Raw genomic sequence first — 21,327 nt, forward strand, 5'->3', positions numbered from 1 at the left:
GGTTATGTTAATATTGAGGATCATGTGCAAATAAATCTTAATTAATTGGTGTAGGTCTTTATTGAATCCTCGTGTCTGGTAGAATGTAACCTGCAAGGTACACACCACCTACACTGTCATTCCTGAATTATCTTGGTAGTTTAGATGACATCACTTGTGGTGGAACGCATACAGGCGGAGAGAGTCATTTTCTAAGCATGTCATATCCCATGAGAAGGTATATCTCATTATACGTCCTTCATCAGGTTCTATAAATGACCAACCTATGCACACTACAGGTAACCTAAGGCCTTTTTACGCCTCCTCCCATCCATTCCTTGGCGATGATCTTAAAAGAAGAAAAAAAGAGGAGGTAGTTTAATTTAATTATGTCTGTCATTTAGAAATGGGTGTGACAAAAAAATAATATCTACACCTCTTCTGACCTTTATCACTGACAGTTTGGATCAGAGACTTAGTTTCAGCTGCCAGAGAGAAGTTTTGTCATTAATAGAACTGACGTGTATATAGGAAGGACGCCTCTGATCACAGCAAGAATGGCTGGTGTGCGCTCTGCCGGCTCCTACCAGGTAAAGCTAAATATCATTCACTCTTACATACACAAGCTTCAAAGTGCCTTTTTAGAAATGCTTCCTTTCCTATAGTTGCTTTACCTTCTTTTTGTACCTCAAATGATGATTATATTGAATAATTCATGTTTTTAATCATTTAAGAATGTATTCTGACTCCGTGGAACCCCAGTCTACTTATCCTATGTACCACAGCTAGATATACCAAACTGCCTTCGTCGCCACAATCTCTGTAGAACTATAAACTATACAACTTCCAGTGCTGCCATTGTGGTTGGATTTCTAGTTTTAGTTTTTGTTTTGTTCAGTGAGTAAATGAAATGAAAATGTTTGAATCACGATTAACATTCTTGATAGGTATTTTAAACCTTCATCATTTTGTAATGAAATTGAAAAAAGAACTATATGTAGCCTCTGTTCCTACTGCCAATGCCTGTTTTCTCATAAATCTTATCAAAGCACTCAGCAGTGCTGATCAACTCCAGCCATAAGGACCTTCCCCCCCTCCCCCCCCAACAGGTCAGATCCCAGCATCAGCACAGGTGGCTCAATCAGTGGCTCAGTCTTCACCTGTGCTGAAGCTGGGATCTCCTGAAAACCTGACCTGTTGGGGGGGGGGGGGGGTCTTGAGTACTGGTGTTGAGCTCCCCTGCACTAATGGATAAACCTTTTAGTTATTTCTGCATACTAGGGGCAGTGGGGGCAGGTACCACGTGCATTTAACGTTTCAGGCATGGTGATGCTCTGTAGATTAAAGAAAAAAGCATGACCTGGGGAAAGGCGGAAGATAACACAGTGCTTCGCGTTGTTATGCCATGTAGAAATGTTAACATTGCACTAAACAAGCCACTTTCAAAGAAGTCCTCTCTGTTGCTCAACTCTGCAGTTTTGACTTGAGTTCACTTTACAAACCAGCCACTAGGTGGCGGTTGACAGTGCTGTGTGCGTGTTTTTTAAAAGTGCTGTGTGCATGTTTTTTAAAAGTGCTGTGTGCATGTTTTTTAAAAGTGCTGTGTGCATGTTTTTTAAAAGTGCTGTGTGCATGGTGATTAAACGTGCTGTGTGCATGGTTATTAAACGTGCTGTGTGCATGGTTATTAAACGTGCTGTGTGCATGGTTATTATGGAGATCTTCCTTGTGACCCAGAGCGAGATGCGAGCTTCTTTTTACCCTGAGCGGCTTAAGCACTTTTATATGGGATAGTTTAGGACAGAAGGATTTAGGACCTGATTTCGCGGTTCTGTTCCATAAAACGCCTCCTCGCGCCTGCAGACTCTCTGCGGCCCTTTAATGCGCATTTCAAGCTGATTGCCATAGGTTTTCGCAATTTATTGTTTCACTTACTTTTTTACCCACTATAACTTATTTAATGTGCGGGTGAATCCTGTCCCAGCTTCACATTGCAACGCCAGTATAACCGTCCTCGCACTGATGAGACCAAAAAGGTAGAAACCGCTGTCTGCGAGTAGGGTTACTGGCTCTGTACTTCTTTAATTCAGGCTGTGCTGATAAAGCTGTGTAATGCGGCAGGTATAAGCTTATAGGGGTCCCATGTTAAAGTGGACATGACGTAAAAAGTGACCCTGTGTGCTCATTTGCATAGGATTTCCCAGAATCCCTGGCTGCAGTGGAAGCACTGTATGCTAAGAGATAATGGGGAAGGGCAGGGTTGCAGAGCTGTCTGGGACATGTGACTGTGCTCACAAGTGGTATTTTTATTTATTGTGTTACTTAGAAAGGAAACACAAACAGAGCTCAGTGCACATCCAATGACACCTATACACGGTACAATGCCTAAATATATATACAGTATATAGATATCTTTTGAATAAAATGGTCTTTTAGTTTAACTCTTTGGCCAAAGTATTGTAAGCCCTTGAGCCCCTACACGGCAGACCACATCTCAAGGGTCCTAACACTAATATAAATTCTTAATAACCTGTGTAATAACAGGAAGAATGATTTATAATAAATATGTCAAAATTAGTTGCATAGTTCTAAGTCTGATTGAAGCTCTTATTAACCTGTACATTACCAGGAAAAGCACTCTGTATTAGATTTGTCGCAATCAAACTGTAAGCAAGTTCCCCTGAGAGTGGGAGATGCAATGGAGTGAGCTTTTAACCATTTAAATCAGGGGAACTTGCTTGCTTACAGTTTGATTGCGACAAATCTACTACAGAGTGCTTTTCCTGGTAATGTACAGGTTAATAAGAGCTTCAATCAGACTTAGAACTATGCAACAAATTTTGACAGATTTATTCATTTTATTCAAAAGATATCTATATATATATATATTATATTATATTTAGGCACTGTACCATGTATAGGTGTCATTGGATTTGCATTGAGCTCTGTCTGTGTTTCATGTTCTGTCTCTGGTTTTAAATATACATTGCCATGCTCGGTACCACTCCTCTGTGACACTTATACGCTTATATATATGTTGTGGTTATTTTGGGGGCTCAATATGAGCTTTTAGGTGTCCTGTATATATTACTTAGAAAGGGCAAGAAGAAATGTCCTAAGCTAAGTGTCTGAAAGGTTCAAAAACAGAGTTTTCCCCGAGCCCAGTTCCATCCAAAGGTTACCATGGCAACGTCAGACGCTAGAAACTGAATCAGGCTGCAAAAAAATCTTGCGCTGTCAGGCGTCTTATGGAATAGCCGTGCTTAGTAAATATACGCCTTTTGTGTTTGTTTTAACCCAACGGGGTGCTGTGAATTCTTTGGTGTGAAGCTATTCCTGCAATCCCACAGGATTTGTTTTTTAATATTATTATTTGTTACATATTTTGGTGAAGGAGATCACGCTGACAGTATTGTCTTCTGCATCAAAAGCAAGTTCTACTGGATCCAGTGGCCAGGAATAGAACAAGTCGTCAACAGCGGCATCAATTAGCCCGGTTTTAATTATATTGCAATTAAATATTTGAAAAGTCTCTGATAAAGGAGACGACACGGAGAGTTCCCCATTATACATTTCCTATATGGACCAGTTTGCAGTTTAAACACTGCAACCTTCCGTGTTCTACAAAGACGCTCGAAACTGGAAACCTCACTGCGATGGCCTCACTGCGATGGCCTCACTGCGATGGCCCCACTGCGATGGCCCCACTGCGATGGCCCCACTGCGATGGCCTCACTGCGATGGCCTCACTGCGATGGCCTCACTGCGATGGCCCCACTGCGATGGCCTCACTGCGATGGCCTCACTGCGATGGCCCCACTGCGATGGCCTCACTGCGATGGCCTCACTGCGATGGCCTCACTGCGATGACCTCACTGCGATGGCCTCACTGCGATGGCAATCATTTATCTCTGCTCCAGGTCTCATGAAGGAAAAAAGTACAGAAACCAAAAAAATCTGACTTTTAGAGGGATTTCCTTTGGTAAATCTAATATTTGTTGCTTGTTATTTAGGGGCTTATTCTATAGTAGCCAATTTTGGCCATTTTCGTCTGAAATTCCCCATTGTAGTAAATGGGGAATTTCGACTGAAAACAGCCCGATTGTTATACGGGTTGGCTTTTTCAGGAACAAATAAAATGATTTTGTACTACTGGTTTGAAGCATTAAAGCAGGGTGTCTCCCGGAGCTGAACCCCATTCATTTCAGCTCTGGGGACCCCCTGCTTCTGGAGATACTTACCTCCATAGTGGCGCCGGTCGGTATCCCTGGATTCAGAGGAACGATGTGTCTAATCTAATGGCGGCTTTCAATGTCCCGCGTCACGCTTGCCAATAAGAAGCCGTGACATCATATCCGGTGCGGCTTCCTATTGGCCTGTGTGAGCAGGGGCTTTAAACTCAGCAGAGGTACCGGCAGCATCTTCTGAGGGAAGTATCTCCGTAAGCAGGGGGGTCCGGAGCCGAAATTAACGGAGTTCAGCTCTGGAGACCCCCTGCTTCAATCATGCAATAATATATATACGGAAATACGATATATATATATATATATATATATATATATATATATATATATATATATATATATATATACAGTGTTCGACAAACCTATACATTTGCTCGCCCCGGGCGAGTGGATTTAACCCCCGGCCGAGTAAATATTGGCCCAAGCAGCACACGTTTGGTACTAGGTGGCGAGTAGATTTTTTTGTGTGGCGAGTAGATTTTTTGGTGATTTGTCAACCACTGTGTGTGTGTATATATATATATATATATATATATATATATATATATATATGTATATATGTATATATATATATATAAATATATTTATATATATAAATATATTTATATATATATACATATATATATACATATATATATATATATATATATATACCGTATTTCCTCGATTCTAAGACGCACAAATGAAGATGCGTCTTAGAATCAATGTTTAAAAAATGCTAAGTCGTATTGCTGCTTAATGGTATTAAACCAGAGGCATAGTTATGAGATCATGTTATTTTTCACTCTTTTACCTAACCCAATGTTAGGGAGGCTCAGAGCGGTAGGAGGGACATACACATTGGGAGAACACGGCAAGTGTCAGAAGTAGACGAGAGTCACAGAGCGTGACAGAGAAAGAGGAACCGTTTTCCTGCATCAGTCCCCCAGAGAATATATTCCACCATATGGAATCCTTATTCTTGTAAATGGTTTCCTTTGTGTGGGACCCAGACCCTGAATTTTAGGCATTTTGTTTTGTGCATTGAATACACAATGGGGTCCCCAAGGCAAAACCAATTGTTTTGGGGAGCACCAGAGCAGTGCGTTGCTGGCTCCTAGATATCATGTAATCAGCATTTATTCATTGAGCGGCTTGCAAGTACCTATTTAAATAGGATAATGCTGAAGTGTTGCACAGTAAGAGCAAAAGAGAAGAATTCTCGGCAGAATTAAAAAAAATGTCAGTGGTGCAATGTTGTCTATAGAGCATAGAAGAGACCCCCCGAAGTCCCAAGTTATGCAGTGAAGACTAGTTTAAAAAAAATATATATATAGTGCTCCGCAGAATGGTTTGATTTGGTCGGTCTGGCTGTTGGGCGCTTTCCCGTTTCAGTCACTGTAAAACGCATTGTACAATATTGAAAAATGCGTTCCATTCCTGGCTCCCAGAAGTGGCCGCCATGTTGTGCTATCCCTGATTGTTGATTTCCTCTGTGATTTGGTGTTTCCAACACGAAGGCTGAAGACCATCTGTCTGGGACTCTGGGTAGTCTCCTCTCAAAATAAGTGTAACACAAAATATTTTCCAGTGATGAGAATTGCATTTTTAACCTCTTTTATTGCCGCAGGTTTAAGACCTTCCAATCTTAGTAGTTTGTCAAAGACCTACCGTGTGTCACTGATATGCATTGAGAGTCGCTGATTATTAGCATCAGTAGTGTCAAATGGTTCTATAGAGTTTCACTCACTGAAGACAGTATCTTTCCATTAAAATACCATTTATTTGGTGTAGCATCCCCAAGTCTTACTGATTTGGGTCCTTGAAAGTTGCTGTTGTATTGTGTTATTTTTAGATTGTATGTTCTGACTGTGTTCTTGTATTTGTAATGTCTAATTTACAGGGGCAGCAGAAGTTAATGTAAGGTCATTGAGTTTAAAGGGGTACTCCAAGAGGCACGGACTTAAAAAAAAAAAAATGCCGCCTTTGATTATCTTAATTGAAAACGAATTACATGAGCTGCCGATCGATTAGTTCTCCTGTGATCGATCAGCAAAATCCTGCTTCCCAGGGTTCAGCAAATGGCTGCCTTTCAGTTTCAAATCAATCCTTCAGTCAGTGTAAATTAGTGTAGCAGCTACAATGTATTCTAAGGCGGCGCTTATAGTGTCGGCGACGTCCGTCTGCGGCCGCTGGAAAAATCAAATTGAGATGACTTCCAGCGATCGCGACCAATCCGTCGCGCCGTGCTTACTATAAGCGCACGCGACGTTGGCAATGCATTTGTTTTGACGCAGTGTCGCTGGCGCCGGCACTATAAAAGCAGCCTTATATAACCAAGGTAACATTATCTATTGTTACAGTTTGCAGCTCAAACTTCTGGGGATATAATTGTAACAAACAGGAAAGTGTCAAAACAAATGCATTGTCGCCATAGCCGGCGCTTATAGTGGAGTTTTTGAAGAGACGTCGCCACATGTGACTGGCTATAAGCCAATCAGGGAGCTTCTCTGCCCGTCTGCCTTCCCCTTTGCTGACCACTGGCCTTGTAGCCAGCGACGTCTCCAAACAACAAATTACAACTATGGCGACGGGTGACGTCATCGGTCGCGTCGCCGGCTGTATAAGCGCAGCCGAACAAGGATCTTGGGAGGTGGGCTAAACCCTGCTATAGAAATCAAAGGAAGCTCAGTATATTAAACCTCATTAGAAATGGCATTAAGAGTTGAATAATAAAAAATACAAATGCAGCAAGTTTTTTCTAATACTGCATAACGGATTTATTTAAAAAACAAAACACATGTAGCACATTGCATGGATTGCCTCTAAAAGGGTTACAATTATTCTAGTAAAACAAGAGGCTGGTGGTTTACTTCATAGCAAATAATGTTGATGTTTAATGATCATATGAGTTTTATGCTTTCTCAAGAGAAATGTAGAAACATTCTGCTTTCTGTTTATATTATTTTTATGAGGATTTTGTTTCCTCTATTTTCCTCAAACAAGAAAAGGAAAATGATTTCCGGCACTAACTTATTTCGGACCCAATCCCCTATCTTCACAGCGCAGTAACACTGCATTAAGTCCTGTTTTTGCACGTAACTAGCTTTGTGGATATGGATTAACCTGAAGCAGGGCCGGCTGGGATATTTGCTGGGCTCGGTGCAGGGACATGTGGGCGGGGGGGGGGGGGGGGGGGGGGGCTCTTACCTTGCCTCATGCCGCATCTCCTCTCATCATGGCGCCGCGACATTAGACCTTTCACTGGGCCAGAAGAGGGTAGGAGATAGCAGAGTAATGGGCAGTGCATTAATATAACACAATAACCGCCTTTTATTTTTTATTGTTATTTGACCTTGATAATGCACGTGGCCTCTCTATGGTGTACATATACAGACAATAAAAAAACGGGTGATAAATATATACAATACCGTGATAAAATCCTTTGCGGATTTAAAGAAGCAATAGAGTTTGTCATTTCCTGCTCGGATGAGCTTTCACTGTAATAATACTACATGGTTTTCAAGTAATATGATGATATACATAAACTGTGTGTGTGTGTATATATATACTAGCTGAGAGACCCGGCGTTGCCCGGGATGTAAATGCGTAATAGGTAGTATTATTTATAAATCGTGGAACAATAGGTGACTGTTTGTTGTAAAGGTTGGATAATAATATTGAAAAGAAAGATGGAAGAAAATGTAATACGATGTTGTATAAAAATGGTTAATTGTAAACACACCACAGTACAATGTATATTTTGGTGGCATAAGTGATGGAAAAAGTGAGGCGGGTGTGAGGCGGCGGGTGGCGCGTGGGTTGTGAGTGCTGTGTGCGAGTGGGGGTCCTGCTAGGGTGTGAGGCGGCGGGTGGTGCGTGGGTTATGAGTGCTGTCTGTGAGTGGGGGTCCTGCTAGGGTGTGAGGCGGCGGGTGGCGTGTGGGTTGTGAGTGCTGTCTGTGAGTGGGGGTCCTGCTAGGGTGTGAGGCGGCGGGTGGTGCGTGGGTTGTGAGTGCTGTCTGTGAGTGTGGGTCCTGCTAGGGTGTGAGGCGGCGGGTGGCGCGTGGGTTGTGAGTGCTGTCTGTGAGTGGGGGTCCTGCTAGGGTGTGAGGCGGCGGGTGGCGCGTGGGTTGTGAGTGCTGTCTGCGAGTGGGGGTCCTGCTAGGGTGTGAGGCGGCGGGTGGTGCGTGGGTTGTGAGTGCTGTCTGTGAGTGTGGGTCCTGCTAGGGTGTGAGGCGGCGGGTGGCGCGTGGGTTGTGAGTGCTGTCTGTGAGTGGGGGTCCTGCTAGGGTGTGAGGCGGCGGGTGGCGCGTGGGTAGTGAGTGCTGTCTGTGAGTGGGGGTCCTGCTAGGGTGTGAGGCGGCGGGTGGTGCGTGGGTTGTGAGTGCTGTCTGTGAGTGTGGGTCCTGCTAGGGTGTGAGGCGGCGGGTGGCGCGTGGGTTGTGAGTGCTGTCTGTGAGTGGGGGTCCTGCTAGGGTGTGAGGCGGCGGGTGGCGCGTGGGTTGTGAGTGCTGTCTGCGAGTGGCCACTGGATCCAGTAGAACTTGCTTTTGATGCAGAAGACAATACTGTCAGCGTGATCTCCTTCACCAAAATATGTAACAAATAATAATATTAAAAAACAAATCCTGTGGTATTGCAGGAATAGCTTCACACCAAAGAATTCACAGCACCCCGTTGGGTTAAAACAAACACAAAAGGCGTATATTTACTAAGCACGGCTATTCCATAAGATGCCTGACAACGCAAGATTTTTTTGCAGCCTGATTCAGTTTCTAGCGTCTGACGTTGCCATGGTAACCTTTGGATGGAACTGGGCTCGGGGAAAACTCTGTTTTTGAACCTTTCAGACACTTAGCTTAGGACATTTCTTCTTGCCCTTTCTAAGTAATATATACAGGACACCTAAAAGCTCATATTGAGCCCCCAAAATAACCACAACATATATATAAGCGTATAAGTGTCACAGACGAGTGGTACCGAGCATGGCAATGTATATTTAAAACCAGAGACAGAACATGAAACACAGACAGAGCTCAATGCAAATCCAATGACACCTATACATGGTACAGTGCCTAAATATAATATAATATATATATATAGATATCTTTTGAATAAAATTGCTAAGAAACGGTACACATAAATAAACCTCCTAAAAACAATAATATCAGATGCCTGTGGCTAGTGTAAAGGCCCCACAAAAGGCGTATATTTACTAAGCACGGCTATTCCATAAGATGCCTGACAACGCAAGATTTTTTTGCAGCCTGATTCAGTTTCTAGCGTCTGACGTTGCCATGGTAACCTTTGGATGGAACTGGGCTCGGGGAAAACTCTGTTTTTGAACCTTTCAGACACTTAGCTTAGGACATTTCTTCTTGCCCTTTCTAAGTAATATATACAGGACACCTAAAAGCTCATATTGAGCCCCCAAAATAACCACAACATATATATAAGCGTATAAGTGTCACAGACGAGTGGTACCGAGCATGGCAATGTATATTTAAAACCAGAGACAGAACATGAAACACAGACAGAGCTCAATGCAAATCCAATGACACCTATACATGGTACAGTGCCTAAATATAATATAATATATATATATATAGATATCTTTTGAATAAAATTGCTAAGAAACGGTACACATAAATAAACCTCCTAAAAACAATAATATCAGATGCCTGTGGCTAGTGTAAAGGCCCCAGGGCTGTGGGTAAGGGGATGGGATGTGTAAGTCTGGAGAAGCAGTACTGAGTATAGCTGGCTGTAATGCTGATGTTAAGTGGCTCCTACTGATCAGAAGAACTAAGTATAGATGATCACAGTATTAGTAATCATCTAGCTGTAGGCAGATTAATCATGGGATGAAAGCCGTATGCCAAACAGTGTAGGATGTAAGATCAGGAAGAGAAGTATTGCGGTACTCTGCGAACCGAGAGAATGCCTTTACAGAACTCTGACCGGAGAAACGAGATCTCCTACTTCTGTGCCGTATACCAGGGGTGGCCAACTCCAGTCTCAAGACCCCCCCCCCCCCCAACATGTCACGTTTTGAGGATATGCCTGCTTCAGCACAGGTGGCTCAACCAGTCCCAGCTTCAGCACAGGTGGCTCAGTCTTCGACTGAGCCTCTGATTGAGCCACCTGTGCTGAAGCAGGAATATCCTTAAAACCTGAACCGTTGGGGGGATCTTCAGGCCTGGAGTTGGGCACCCCTGCCTTATACCTCCGAATCGCCTTTGCGCGCGCACGCAATGGCGTGGCGACACCTGACCGGCTTGTCTCGCCTTACACATCCCACCCCCTTACCCACAGCACCGGGGCCATTAAACTAGCCACAGGCATCGGATATGAAGGTTTTTAGATGGTTTATGCATGTGTACCGTTTCTTAGCAATTTATTACATTTCATTTTTTGATCTATAATCATTCATCTGTTTGCATCTCTGTAATTCATTTATGTACATACATTAGTTTATTGTTACTCTGAGTGCACATCCCTTAATAGGTGTATCCCTATGTTTGTTTTGTTGCGGTACTGTATATTGCGTACCTGCCCATTGCTACACGCCCTCCCTACCTGGGGATTTGAGTCAACTCATGACTACATTATCTATTTTGAGCAGGATTAGTCCTGCGCCCACTGTTCCTCTGTCGTTGTTAATAAAACATACTGCTTTAAATTGTCTTCATGCTTACACTTGTATTATTTATATATACCTTTAGCCATGTCTGCCTATTAGGAATTGAGGGAAGTAACTGCACAATATAGGCATTAGATATGCAGGTAAACATTGGGGAATTTTACAGTCTAATGTTATATGAGGATACAGTCAGACGCTGAGGCTCAATAATTTGGTCTCAGTCCCACTGATTTTTAGCATACACTGACTCATAGCCATCCATTGTCTCACAAATTCGGTGCCTTTGAAATGCAACTTTCTTGCTCCAAGATCCCCGAATCTCACTTACTTTGGTTCTTGAAGGGTAACCTCTCTGGGAACAGGTGCCGAAAGTAGGAATAGACGTGTGTGTTGGGCATCTCTGTGCATGGCAAGAGTAAGGGGATCATTCTGTATAGTCCAATGCGGACATTTGGGCCATTTTGCATAACACAATCCTTATTGACATTAATTGGTATATTAGTTAAAAAACAGCCCCAATATAGAATGTGTGTTGGGCGAGTGGGTGTAAAATGTTATTAATATTTCAATGCCACCGTAACAAAGGTGGGCTTTTCAAATGGGGTAATTACATGGTCAGCCATATATAAATATTGGGTTATCGTAACAAAAAAGGATGTGCACTTTTTTGGTAAGGATTGGTCTGAATTCATAGGACACTCGCAGGAAGGTTTCTCAGAGTTACAGGGAGGTTTCTCAGAGTTACAGGGAGGTTTCTTAGTGATCTGTTGGTGTATCTTGAACTGGTAACAGAAAATATTATTTTACTGGAATGTTAATAACAATACACATCACTTGTAATATGTATTATGTATTACACACAGAGCTGCCTGTGTGTGTCTGTATTACACGCAGAGCTGCCTGTGTGTGTCTGTATTACACGCAGAGCTGCCTTTCTGTGCAGTGTGCGTCTGCATTATACGCAGTGCCGCCTGTGTGTGTCTGTATTATATGCAGAGCAGTGTGTTTATATTATATGCAGAGCAGTGTGTGTCTGTATTATACGCAGAGCAGTGTGTGTCTGTAATATACGCAGAGCAGACTGTGTGTGTATTACACGCAGCGCTGCCTGTCTGTGCAGTGTGTGTCTGCATTATACGCAGAGCAGACTGTGTGTCTGTATTATATGCAGAGCAGTGTGTCTGTATTATACGCAGGGCAGCCTATGCGTGTCTTTATAATGCGCAGAGCTGCATGTCTGTGCAGTATGTGTCTGCATTATACGCAGAGCAGCCTGTGTTTGTATTATATGCAGAGCAGTGTGTGTCTGTATTATACGCAGAGTCGCCTGTGTGTGTCTGTATTATATGCAGAGCAGTGTGTTTGTATTATATGCAGAGCAGTGTGTGTCTGTATTACACGCAGGTCAACGCGTACTTATGTTTTACCGGGGCAGTGTGCAACTGTATTACAAACAGTATTATCAGTTATGCCATCATGGGCCCCTATAGACTGCTGGCCATTGTATTAGTTTCAGTACTGAATGGGTTATATTACTCATTGGAATCCTTACTTTAGTTGAAAGGCAACAATCTTGGCATTGGTTGAACACCTACAGGCAAAAGGAGGAGGATTGCTGTGTGAGTGTGAACAGGAAATGCACCCAGCATGTTTCACAATGCCAAATGTTTATGTCCTGTCTGAGACGGACATGTGGAGGCTGGCAGGTCATTTGCATTGCAGGTTTTCCTCCTCCTCTCCTAATCTGGCTGCTAATGCCTCTCCTGTATTCTCCATGGAATGGTGACTGCACTTAGTGTATTCACCCCACCTGTGCATACACCCTGTTTTTATTCTTCCTGTTTCATCAGGTGTATATTTTGTATACGGATTAAACAATAATATTCAAAGACAACTTCTCATCAACATACAATTTCCCGGTTTTTAAATCTAGGTTTCCTCTTAAAGCAGTTTCATTTGTTTCTGTGAAACTTTGCATCAATTTACTATCATTTTATATATAATTGGGAAATTAGAGTGCAAGCCTACTGGTAATATGAAATACCGGGAAATACATGCACGTGGACTATCATTTCCTGTGTTCTCATTTTTCTTCTGTACAGCGCTGTATATATGGTTGGTGCTATATAAATTTAAATATACTTTACATTCGTACAAACACCTGTTTTTTAGGTATTCCAACTTGACGAATCTTAGTGGGGGGGGGGGGGGGGGGGCGGCAGGTGAGGATTTAGGACCCCTTCTATATTGGTATTGAGTGCCCACTATGCATTGCTGGCATTACCTCTGTACAGTGAATAATTACACGTGTGTCTCCTTACAGGAGGAGGTTGCCCCAAACTTGTTATCGGTCAGAGTTATACGAGCCAGGAACATCCCATGGGCAGACTGGAGTAAGTATTCAACCTTTTATCACATTTCCATGTTTATATTAACATCTAAATGCTAAATGGAGATCATTTAATAATATGTTGTTCCATGTTCTCTGAAAATTACCTTAATGAACCACAAAGCAATCGTGAGTACAGCTTCTTGATTTCCGCCTTGTGAGGTTTCTTCTATGTATCTATACGTAACATGTAGTAACAAAGGAGGGAGAGGGAGTAGGTGTACAGTATGATACCTTTTTATTGGACCAACAAGTAGTTGAGATGTTACAAGCTTTCAAATGTCTCAGGGTCTTTCATCGGTGGGGAAGGAGATGAAGGAAGACACCTGGGGAAGGAGATGAAGGAAGACACCTGGGGAAGGAGATGAAGGAAGACACCTGGGGAAGGAGATGAAGGAAGACACCTGGGGAAGGAGATGAAGGAAGACACCTGGGGAAGGAGATGAAGGAAGACACCTGGGGAAGGAGATGAAGGATGACACCTGGGGAAGGAGATGAAGGAAGACACCTGGGGAAGGAGATGAAGGAAGACACCTGGGGAAGGAGATGAAGGAAGACACCTGGGGAAGGAGATGAAGGAAGACACTTGGGGAAGGAGATGAAGGAAGACACCTGGGGAAGGAAAGTACCTGGGGAAGGAGATGAAGGAAGTCACCTGGGGAAGGAGATGAAGGAAAACCCTGATGAAGGACCCTGAGACATTTGAAAGCGTGTAACATATGAACTACTTGTTGGTCAAATAAAAGGTATCATACCCCCTACTCCCTCTCTCTTCTTTGTTACTATATGTAAGAAAGGACCAACACGGCTCCCCTTCTATTCTCTCTCTCTCTCTCTCTCTCTCTCTCTCTCTCTCTCTCTCTCTCTCTCTCTCTCTCTCTCTCTCTCTCTCTCTCTCTCTCTCTCTCTATATATATATATATATCTATATCTATATCTATATCTATATATATATATATATGAGATTAAAACATTATTGGGATAAAAACAATGAAATGTCGGATAGAAAGGGAAACTCTTGAATAAGAAAAATGTTAAAGATCATGTGGGGCCTAGGACTTTACAGGAGCTCAGAGAAACAGGCATCATTGGGAGAGATTTGGTCTTTATATGCCGCCATCTTTTATGTTGGGCTTTGTTAGAAGAGTAGAAAACCCAAGTACTCATTTACTCAGTGCCACCTTGGCATGAGATTTGGAAACAACAGTGACTCCAATTGATGATGCTGTAGTAATGTTAGCAATGTCAGTAACTCATAAATCAATACAAAATAAGTCCCCTTTGAAATGTACTTATGCAATAGGGTTCTAGTGGTCGGACCCCTCTCTAAGGGGATGTATAGAATTACAAAATTGGAAAAAACACTGCACACCAATATGCTCTGATAAATACAGTATTAAACTGATAATGACAACATTACAACCTAATAATACAAATAACAGCAGATGTTTCGGTCTTCCACAATAATATGGGGCCATTATCAATGTCAGTAACTCAAGAACAGTGTGGGTATAGAAACTCATCTTATGAATTGCTGAAACAAATAAATAAATATATTATCGACAGATTTAAAGGAGTCTGTCCTTATTATTAAGTAATGTGGAGTTAAACCAATGCATTTGATGGTTTTTGCCTTCTTCTGTGCAGCGAGTAACGCAGATTGCTATGTATGTCTGTGGCTTCCGACGGCTACAAATGAACATTCTCGAACCAAGACTATAGCAAACAGTAGCAATCCCGTCTGGGAAGAGACCTTCCAGTTCAAAATCTGTGGCAATGTTAAGGTAAGAGACAAGGAACTCCCCATTTTGATACTCTCTTCTTGCACATAATATGTTTGAGGTCACCGTGACCTTCTAATAAGCTTCATTTGCCCTCCACTGATTGAACCCTAACACATAATGATCAGTTCTTCCAACTGTAGGCTTGTTGCAGATTGCCAGGCACACCACTTTACAGCATGTGTTTGTATTTGCAGAACGTGATGCATCTGACACTTCATGATGAAGACACCATCTCTCAAAACGATGCACTATACACAGTGTTGTTTGATGTGGGGAATGTTCCGATAGGGAAGGCCCTGCGGAAGACCTTCCTTCTCAATTCTAAGGTGAGAGGTGAAGTTGTAGATAAAGCTATTGATGGACATGGATTGTTTCGGACCCAAAAGCCATTCCTGATGCTGCTTACATTATGATTATTATTTTGTATTTTTTACAGAGAAATGTGAGAATTTGTAGATTTTTTTTGTTATATGACAAGCAATTTGTTGCACCCCCACTGAATGGGTTTGCTACACTCACTTATAAATGTACATATGTTGAATTGTTGAATTTCACCCTTACTTACTTACTTACTTTCTTCACCCACAGATGGGTATAGGCAACTTCCACGGAAAACTTCACTTTAAAAAGATCCATGGAAGTTGCTTAGCTGGATATACCCAAGGGGACGCTAAGCCCAAGGGTCGACAGAGCCCATTGTGTTAGAAACGAGGGGCGCCATGAGAAGGCAGGGTTGTCAATTGTTAATGAGAGTCTCTATATTTGCATCAATTATCCTTGCCCCATGAATTTCACCCTACACTTTTCAATAACAATAAATCCTGTCTTATTGTTGGGGAAAGGGAAACACATTCTTTTCAACATTTCCTAATGTCTTTAAATGCCCCTGCAGGTGAGAGGAGGAATGCATATGACTCATTTGACCTTTCTTGAAAAGATTAACCATGCACTGTATATATTGAATACTCTCACCAAAAGTCAAGATGATTATGTGGGCATCATGCTTGCCAACCTTGACATAACTATGTCACATGGTGATCCATTCATGTCTTCCAACCAAGGCCTTCTCTGACTTATAATAATGCTTCTGCCATTCAAAATAAGGACCTTTTATTTCAGGACGCAGTGGGGTTGAAAGTAACAAGCCTGGGCTTTAATGGTAAATGACTTCCCCAGCCATAGTGGTAGCAGGCTGATTACCAGGGTCAAACTCAGCAAGTCCTGGGATTGGAGTCCTCATTCCCTGCACAGCTCATTGAGGGTTTTCCATAGCTAAAAGGTTTTGGAGTACAAGAAAGAGCAGGACTGGGTGAATGTGCCTCTAGCACTTCCCATCATGCAGGTGCCAGTGCTCTTATCTGTGATGTGCAATCTTTGTTTCTGCAGGGCAAGGAAGATCTTGAAGTGGAATTCAAGATGCAGACAATGTGAGTTATGTACTGTAGTGTATAGTCTACTATGGGCGGCAACAATACGAAAGGCCAAAGTTCGCTTTTATTATAATTTTTCTTATCAGCCTTGATCATTATCACCTTCCCTACTATAGGTCCAGATTACCAAATGATAGAGTAACCAGGTGGGTAGGTGGGTGGGAACATGAGATTTAGGAATCCAACATTGTGTCTAACCTCCTGCTAATCACTGTACTACAGGGGGTCCCCGAGCCCCCACAGGTACTGCACTGTGCCGTTGTTCTCAAGTTCTCTCTACCTCTCTCTCTACATCTACTTCTCTCTCTACCTCTAATTCTCTCTCTACCTCTACCTCTCACTCTACCTCTACCTCTCTCTCTACCGCTACCTCTCTCTCTACCTCTACTTCTCTCTCTACCTCTACCTCTCTCTCTACCTCTACCTCTCTCTCTACCTCTACTTCTCTCTCTACCTCTACCTCTCTCTCTACCTCCACTTCTCTCTCTACCTCTGCCTCTTTCTACCTCTGCCTCTTTCTACCTCTGCCTCTCTCTCTACCTCTACCTCTTTCTACCTCTGCCTCTTTCTACCTCTGCCTCTCTCTCTACCTCTATCTCTTTCTACCTCTATCTCTCTCTCTCTCTCTCTACCTCTACACCTCTACCTCTCTCTCTACCTCTCTCTCTACCTCTACACCTCTACCTCTCTCTCTACCTCTACCTCTCTACCTCCACACCTCAGGTGTGGGTGCACGTAAAGGTAATAAAGATCACCGCCGTGATCACAATACCAGCACAGGGAGTAGAAGAAAAAGGTGTTTATTCAGTCCATCATGCAGACATCCCGAAGTTTCAGGGAACATGTACCTTATAGATCAGAACAAAGTATAACTAAGCATTTGCAACAGTCCAGAGAAAATAGAGACTCGTAAAACATTACCAGCCCCATATTTACTACGAGCTGCTAGTCCATAAGATATTTTCACAGCTTGGTATAGCACCACGGCTATAGTATTCTACCGCACTCGTCACAAAGACATTTGGAAGATTATCTAATACATCTTCAGAATGTCCGTGTCACTCCAGTTATCCATTTTTGACGAGTGCGGCTACTTTGAATCTTTGTCTTAAAAGTATTATAGCCATGTACTGTATATTTTCAGATGATAAGGATTCTTATTCATCTGGCAAACACAGTCTCTGGATCGTCATTTTAAAGAATGGCTGTGTGCCTTGCTGCCACCATCTTGGAATGGTATAGCAGAACTTAGTGAATACGGGCCTACATCTCACCCCCAATAATTACAGCCTGTCCCCAACGTACCTTCACAGATTGATATTAGCAACTTTAAATTCCTTTTTCTCTAAGAAGTGACTGTTGAAGGTGATACTCAACACCAGCATACAATGCACAATGTATTGTTATTGCATTGTGGGAAGGGGATAACACAGTTGCATTATTGTTTCTGTGCAGTGCCATTTACTCACCAGCCTGGAGTTGACACATTTATTAAATGTGCATCTTAATCTGGCATTTACATGAAACTGTAACATATCATGCATTGTGCAAATACTTTTAGCATTGCAGAATGTGTCCAAATGTTACTATTTATTGTTATATAGCACTGTACAGTATTGTAGGCGGATACGAATAATGTAAATGCAGACTTATGTTTATTGTTTGTAGCTCGGATTGTACACAAGTGTAAAGGTAAGAGAGAGAGAAATGTATCCCAGAGCGTTTACAGATGTGATTAGCATTGATTGCCTCATGTATAATCTGTACTTTGTTCATTACAGACCATCTCGTCCAGAGAAGCTTCTAACAAACAGTGTGCTTGTGGTAAAACATTTATTTTTAGACACTTTCATGGCTGGAGACTGAATTTGAAATGAGAAAAAGGGGTTATAATTTTGGGTTGCCAGACGTCCGGTATAGACGGGATTGTCCCTGATTTCATTGACTTGTCCCGTTGTCCCGGGAAAGGTCTGTCGGGGTGCGTAATTGTCCCGTATTTTAGTGCCTTAACGTGAAATGCCTGAATTTAAAATGACTGTAATGAAATTAGCCACAAAAATGTCGCCTTACTAATTAACGAAAATAATGAAGTTAGGTCAGTGCCTGGTTATCTCATAATCCGGGGTCCCTCACCCCTATAGGCGTTACTTCCTCTCCCACCGCTCGCTCCTTGTTAGTTCAATGCGCGTCTTTCCACGCCCGGCCAACCGCAGAGATGATAAAAACCAAAGACTATAGCGGTAACGCGGGAGATACAGCTCAAAGCATCTGCAAATCATTTATCGCACATTATGACGTCACTTTCATACTGGATTATGGCGTCCTGTATTATAAAAACGTCAATGTGGCAACCCTGGTTATAAGGGATTAACGCTGTACGTGGAACCTTCTATATATGAACTCATTTGTGTGTGTATATGCATTACCTGCGACACAATGCAGAGCAATGTGAAATCTTAGCCAACTTCTCCCATAGGCTGAGATTATAGTGTTCGCAATTGCGCGTGCATGTGTGGCGAGAACAACAGACCTCTTTCCTATGAGGCCGCCCATCGTGCGCGCGACCAATGCAGAGCGACCGCGCAGAAGATGTTTGAAAAGACAAATTATTTTGTCTTTTCGCGTGGTGGCCACGTCACGTGAGCGGTTCAGCCAATGAGGGCGAATCAGCCTGGTGACGCGTCCACCACGCCTCCCCAATCGCTGGAAGCTCCGTCCACCCATCGCTCGGGCGGGAGGCGCAGGCGACGCCATGCGCTCCGTCGCGCTCACTATAATCTCAGCCTTTATCTGCCACCCTGAAAGTACGCCCCGTTTATAACATACTTAAAACAACTTACCAATATAGTTTACTTTCTTAAAGAAGAAAAAAAAGAAACTTTCATCACTTCGCTGTGTCCTGTGAAAAACAGAAATGCCCTTTCCCCCTCCACGTGAACACTGCCATTCTTTTTGGTCACTTCTGATACTCTGGCCTTGTGTGGCTCAGGATGCATTAAGAATACTTCCGAGTAAGAGAGGGGATAACCAGGGGCTGCCACTGTCCGTGCAGAAAAGCAGTACAGTAAAAGATCACATGTATCCTTCATAACTTCTGATTACCAAGGAAACATTACATTATAAAAATGTTTTGTATGTCTCAATTTTCAATAAAAATTGAAGTTACAAAAAATAAAAAATAAAAATACATTCAATTATTCAAAATACTTATTCAGTAGGTGTCAAAGAATAATGGCTGCATAGATCAATTTCCCAATCAGCACAAATGAATATGAGACAATGGAACCCTAATTGGTTTAGAAAATACTAAAATCAAGCTGGGTTTAAAGTTTCAGATTGAACAGTCAATACACAGATGATTTTGGCTAACGGTCCTTATCAGTGGTTTAGATATAGAGGTGACCAAAACGAAACAATTTGCTTAGGGTCAAACAACCTCAGGAAACCCCTAAGACATTGTAGGTCCAAAATCCTTTAATCGAAGTTATTAATTGTAGACAGAAGCCTCTTACTTATGTATCCGTAAATAAATAATCTACTAAAAAAGATAAGAGAAGCCCAATGCTACATCCAACATGACAAAAATACACAGTGAAATACTTATATATTCTCTTGAAAGAGGGTCATTTAGTTTAACCCTTTGGCCAAAGCGTTGTAAGCTTGTGAGCCACGACAAGGCAGACCCTGTTCGCAAGTCCTAACACTACCAGATAAAATACTAATATACCTCTATTAGGATTACATTTCTCATTTACCTCTATTAGAAGGGAGAAAGACCACATTGGATCTATATCCAGTAGAATGAAAGGACCTACTAACTTGGGAAGTGGGGAGAGGCGGGCTTAAAATCTGGGAAGGAGGAGCCACCAACCTACAAAAAAGATACACTGCAATGTACAATCTTGTCTTCAAATACACCCTGTCTTACAGAACAGGCTCAAACATTCAATGGCAGAAATAGTGAGAACTGACATAAGTGAATGATCCACAAAGTTTCCTGCATGGGGTCCCAAAAGAATAGAAGCACCGATGGATCTGGTGTATAATTCAAGAGTCCACCTAGTAAGAATCATCTGGGGGCCTCTAATTTAAGACTAGTGTCACATTTTTCCTCTTGTCATTGCAGTCCAGAGAGGTCTCCTGCCTAGAAGTCTGCATAGACAAACAGAAGATCCCAGAGCATTTGCACGGTACGTCATCTTAAAATGTACATTATTTCCTTAATGGCGCCTTTTTTATCACTATGCCTCATATATAATGGGTAGATGCTTGCTCTACAACTCCAGTGAAAGAATGTACAGCCTGTTCCAGTTACGGTTGCCGTGTGGCATCAGATATCGGAGATTTACATCAAGATTTAGTTAGTGGGAAACACTGGGGCACTATACTTTCCTATCTCATTAAGCAATGGGATCATCCTGTTTAAACATCCCCTTTTTTTCCCATCCAAGCTCATTTAAAACCTAGGACTCACTGGACATTTTTTGATTATCTGGACCCAATTGGACATCCTATGTAACATCATGGGCCAGGTGTTATAAGAATGGGAGAGACAGTTCACTGCTTATGTACAGAATAAGAAATGTGCTTTTAAGTATAACCAACACATTTGCAGGCCTGTGAATGCTCTTATATCAAATTACTCACTGGAACCATCCTGCTAATTTGTAATTGTCTGCCAATTGTGGTCTTGAAATGACAAACCTAATATAAATCTCAATGACTAAAAATAACTGAGAATGTTTGGCGGATCTGGAAACTGTGGTTGACATCTAGCTTCCAAGCATCAAGGACATGCTGAGCACGTCCCAGTTTTGTATATAGGGACCATCTGCCTTACCCTGTTTGCAGGCTGCTCTAGCAGCAAAAGGGTTAAC

General features: G+C 42.3%; 1 protein-coding gene across 1 annotated transcript in view; it reads left to right on the plus strand.

The window, feature by feature from the left end:
- The first annotated feature begins 396 nt into the window (after positions 1–396).
- The window catches only part of LOC142502800 (cytosolic phospholipase A2 delta-like), a 53,115-nt gene continuing 32,184 nt past the window's right edge, over positions 397–21,327 (plus strand). The window contains exons 1-7 of the mRNA XM_075614321.1: positions 397–569; positions 13,171–13,240; positions 14,884–15,020; positions 15,215–15,346; positions 16,407–16,447; positions 18,232–18,274; positions 20,577–20,640. Coding sequence (XP_075470436.1) covers positions 537–569; positions 13,171–13,240; positions 14,884–15,020; positions 15,215–15,346; positions 16,407–16,447; positions 18,232–18,274; positions 20,577–20,640 — 520 coding nt within the window. The 5' untranslated portion in view covers positions 397–536. The remainder of the gene's footprint in view (positions 570–13,170; positions 13,241–14,883; positions 15,021–15,214; positions 15,347–16,406; positions 16,448–18,231; positions 18,275–20,576; positions 20,641–21,327) is intronic.

This window comes from Ascaphus truei, chromosome 9 (assembly GCF_040206685.1).
Source record: "Ascaphus truei isolate aAscTru1 chromosome 9, aAscTru1.hap1, whole genome shotgun sequence".
Lineage (NCBI taxonomy): Eukaryota > Metazoa > Chordata > Amphibia > Anura > Ascaphidae > Ascaphus > Ascaphus truei.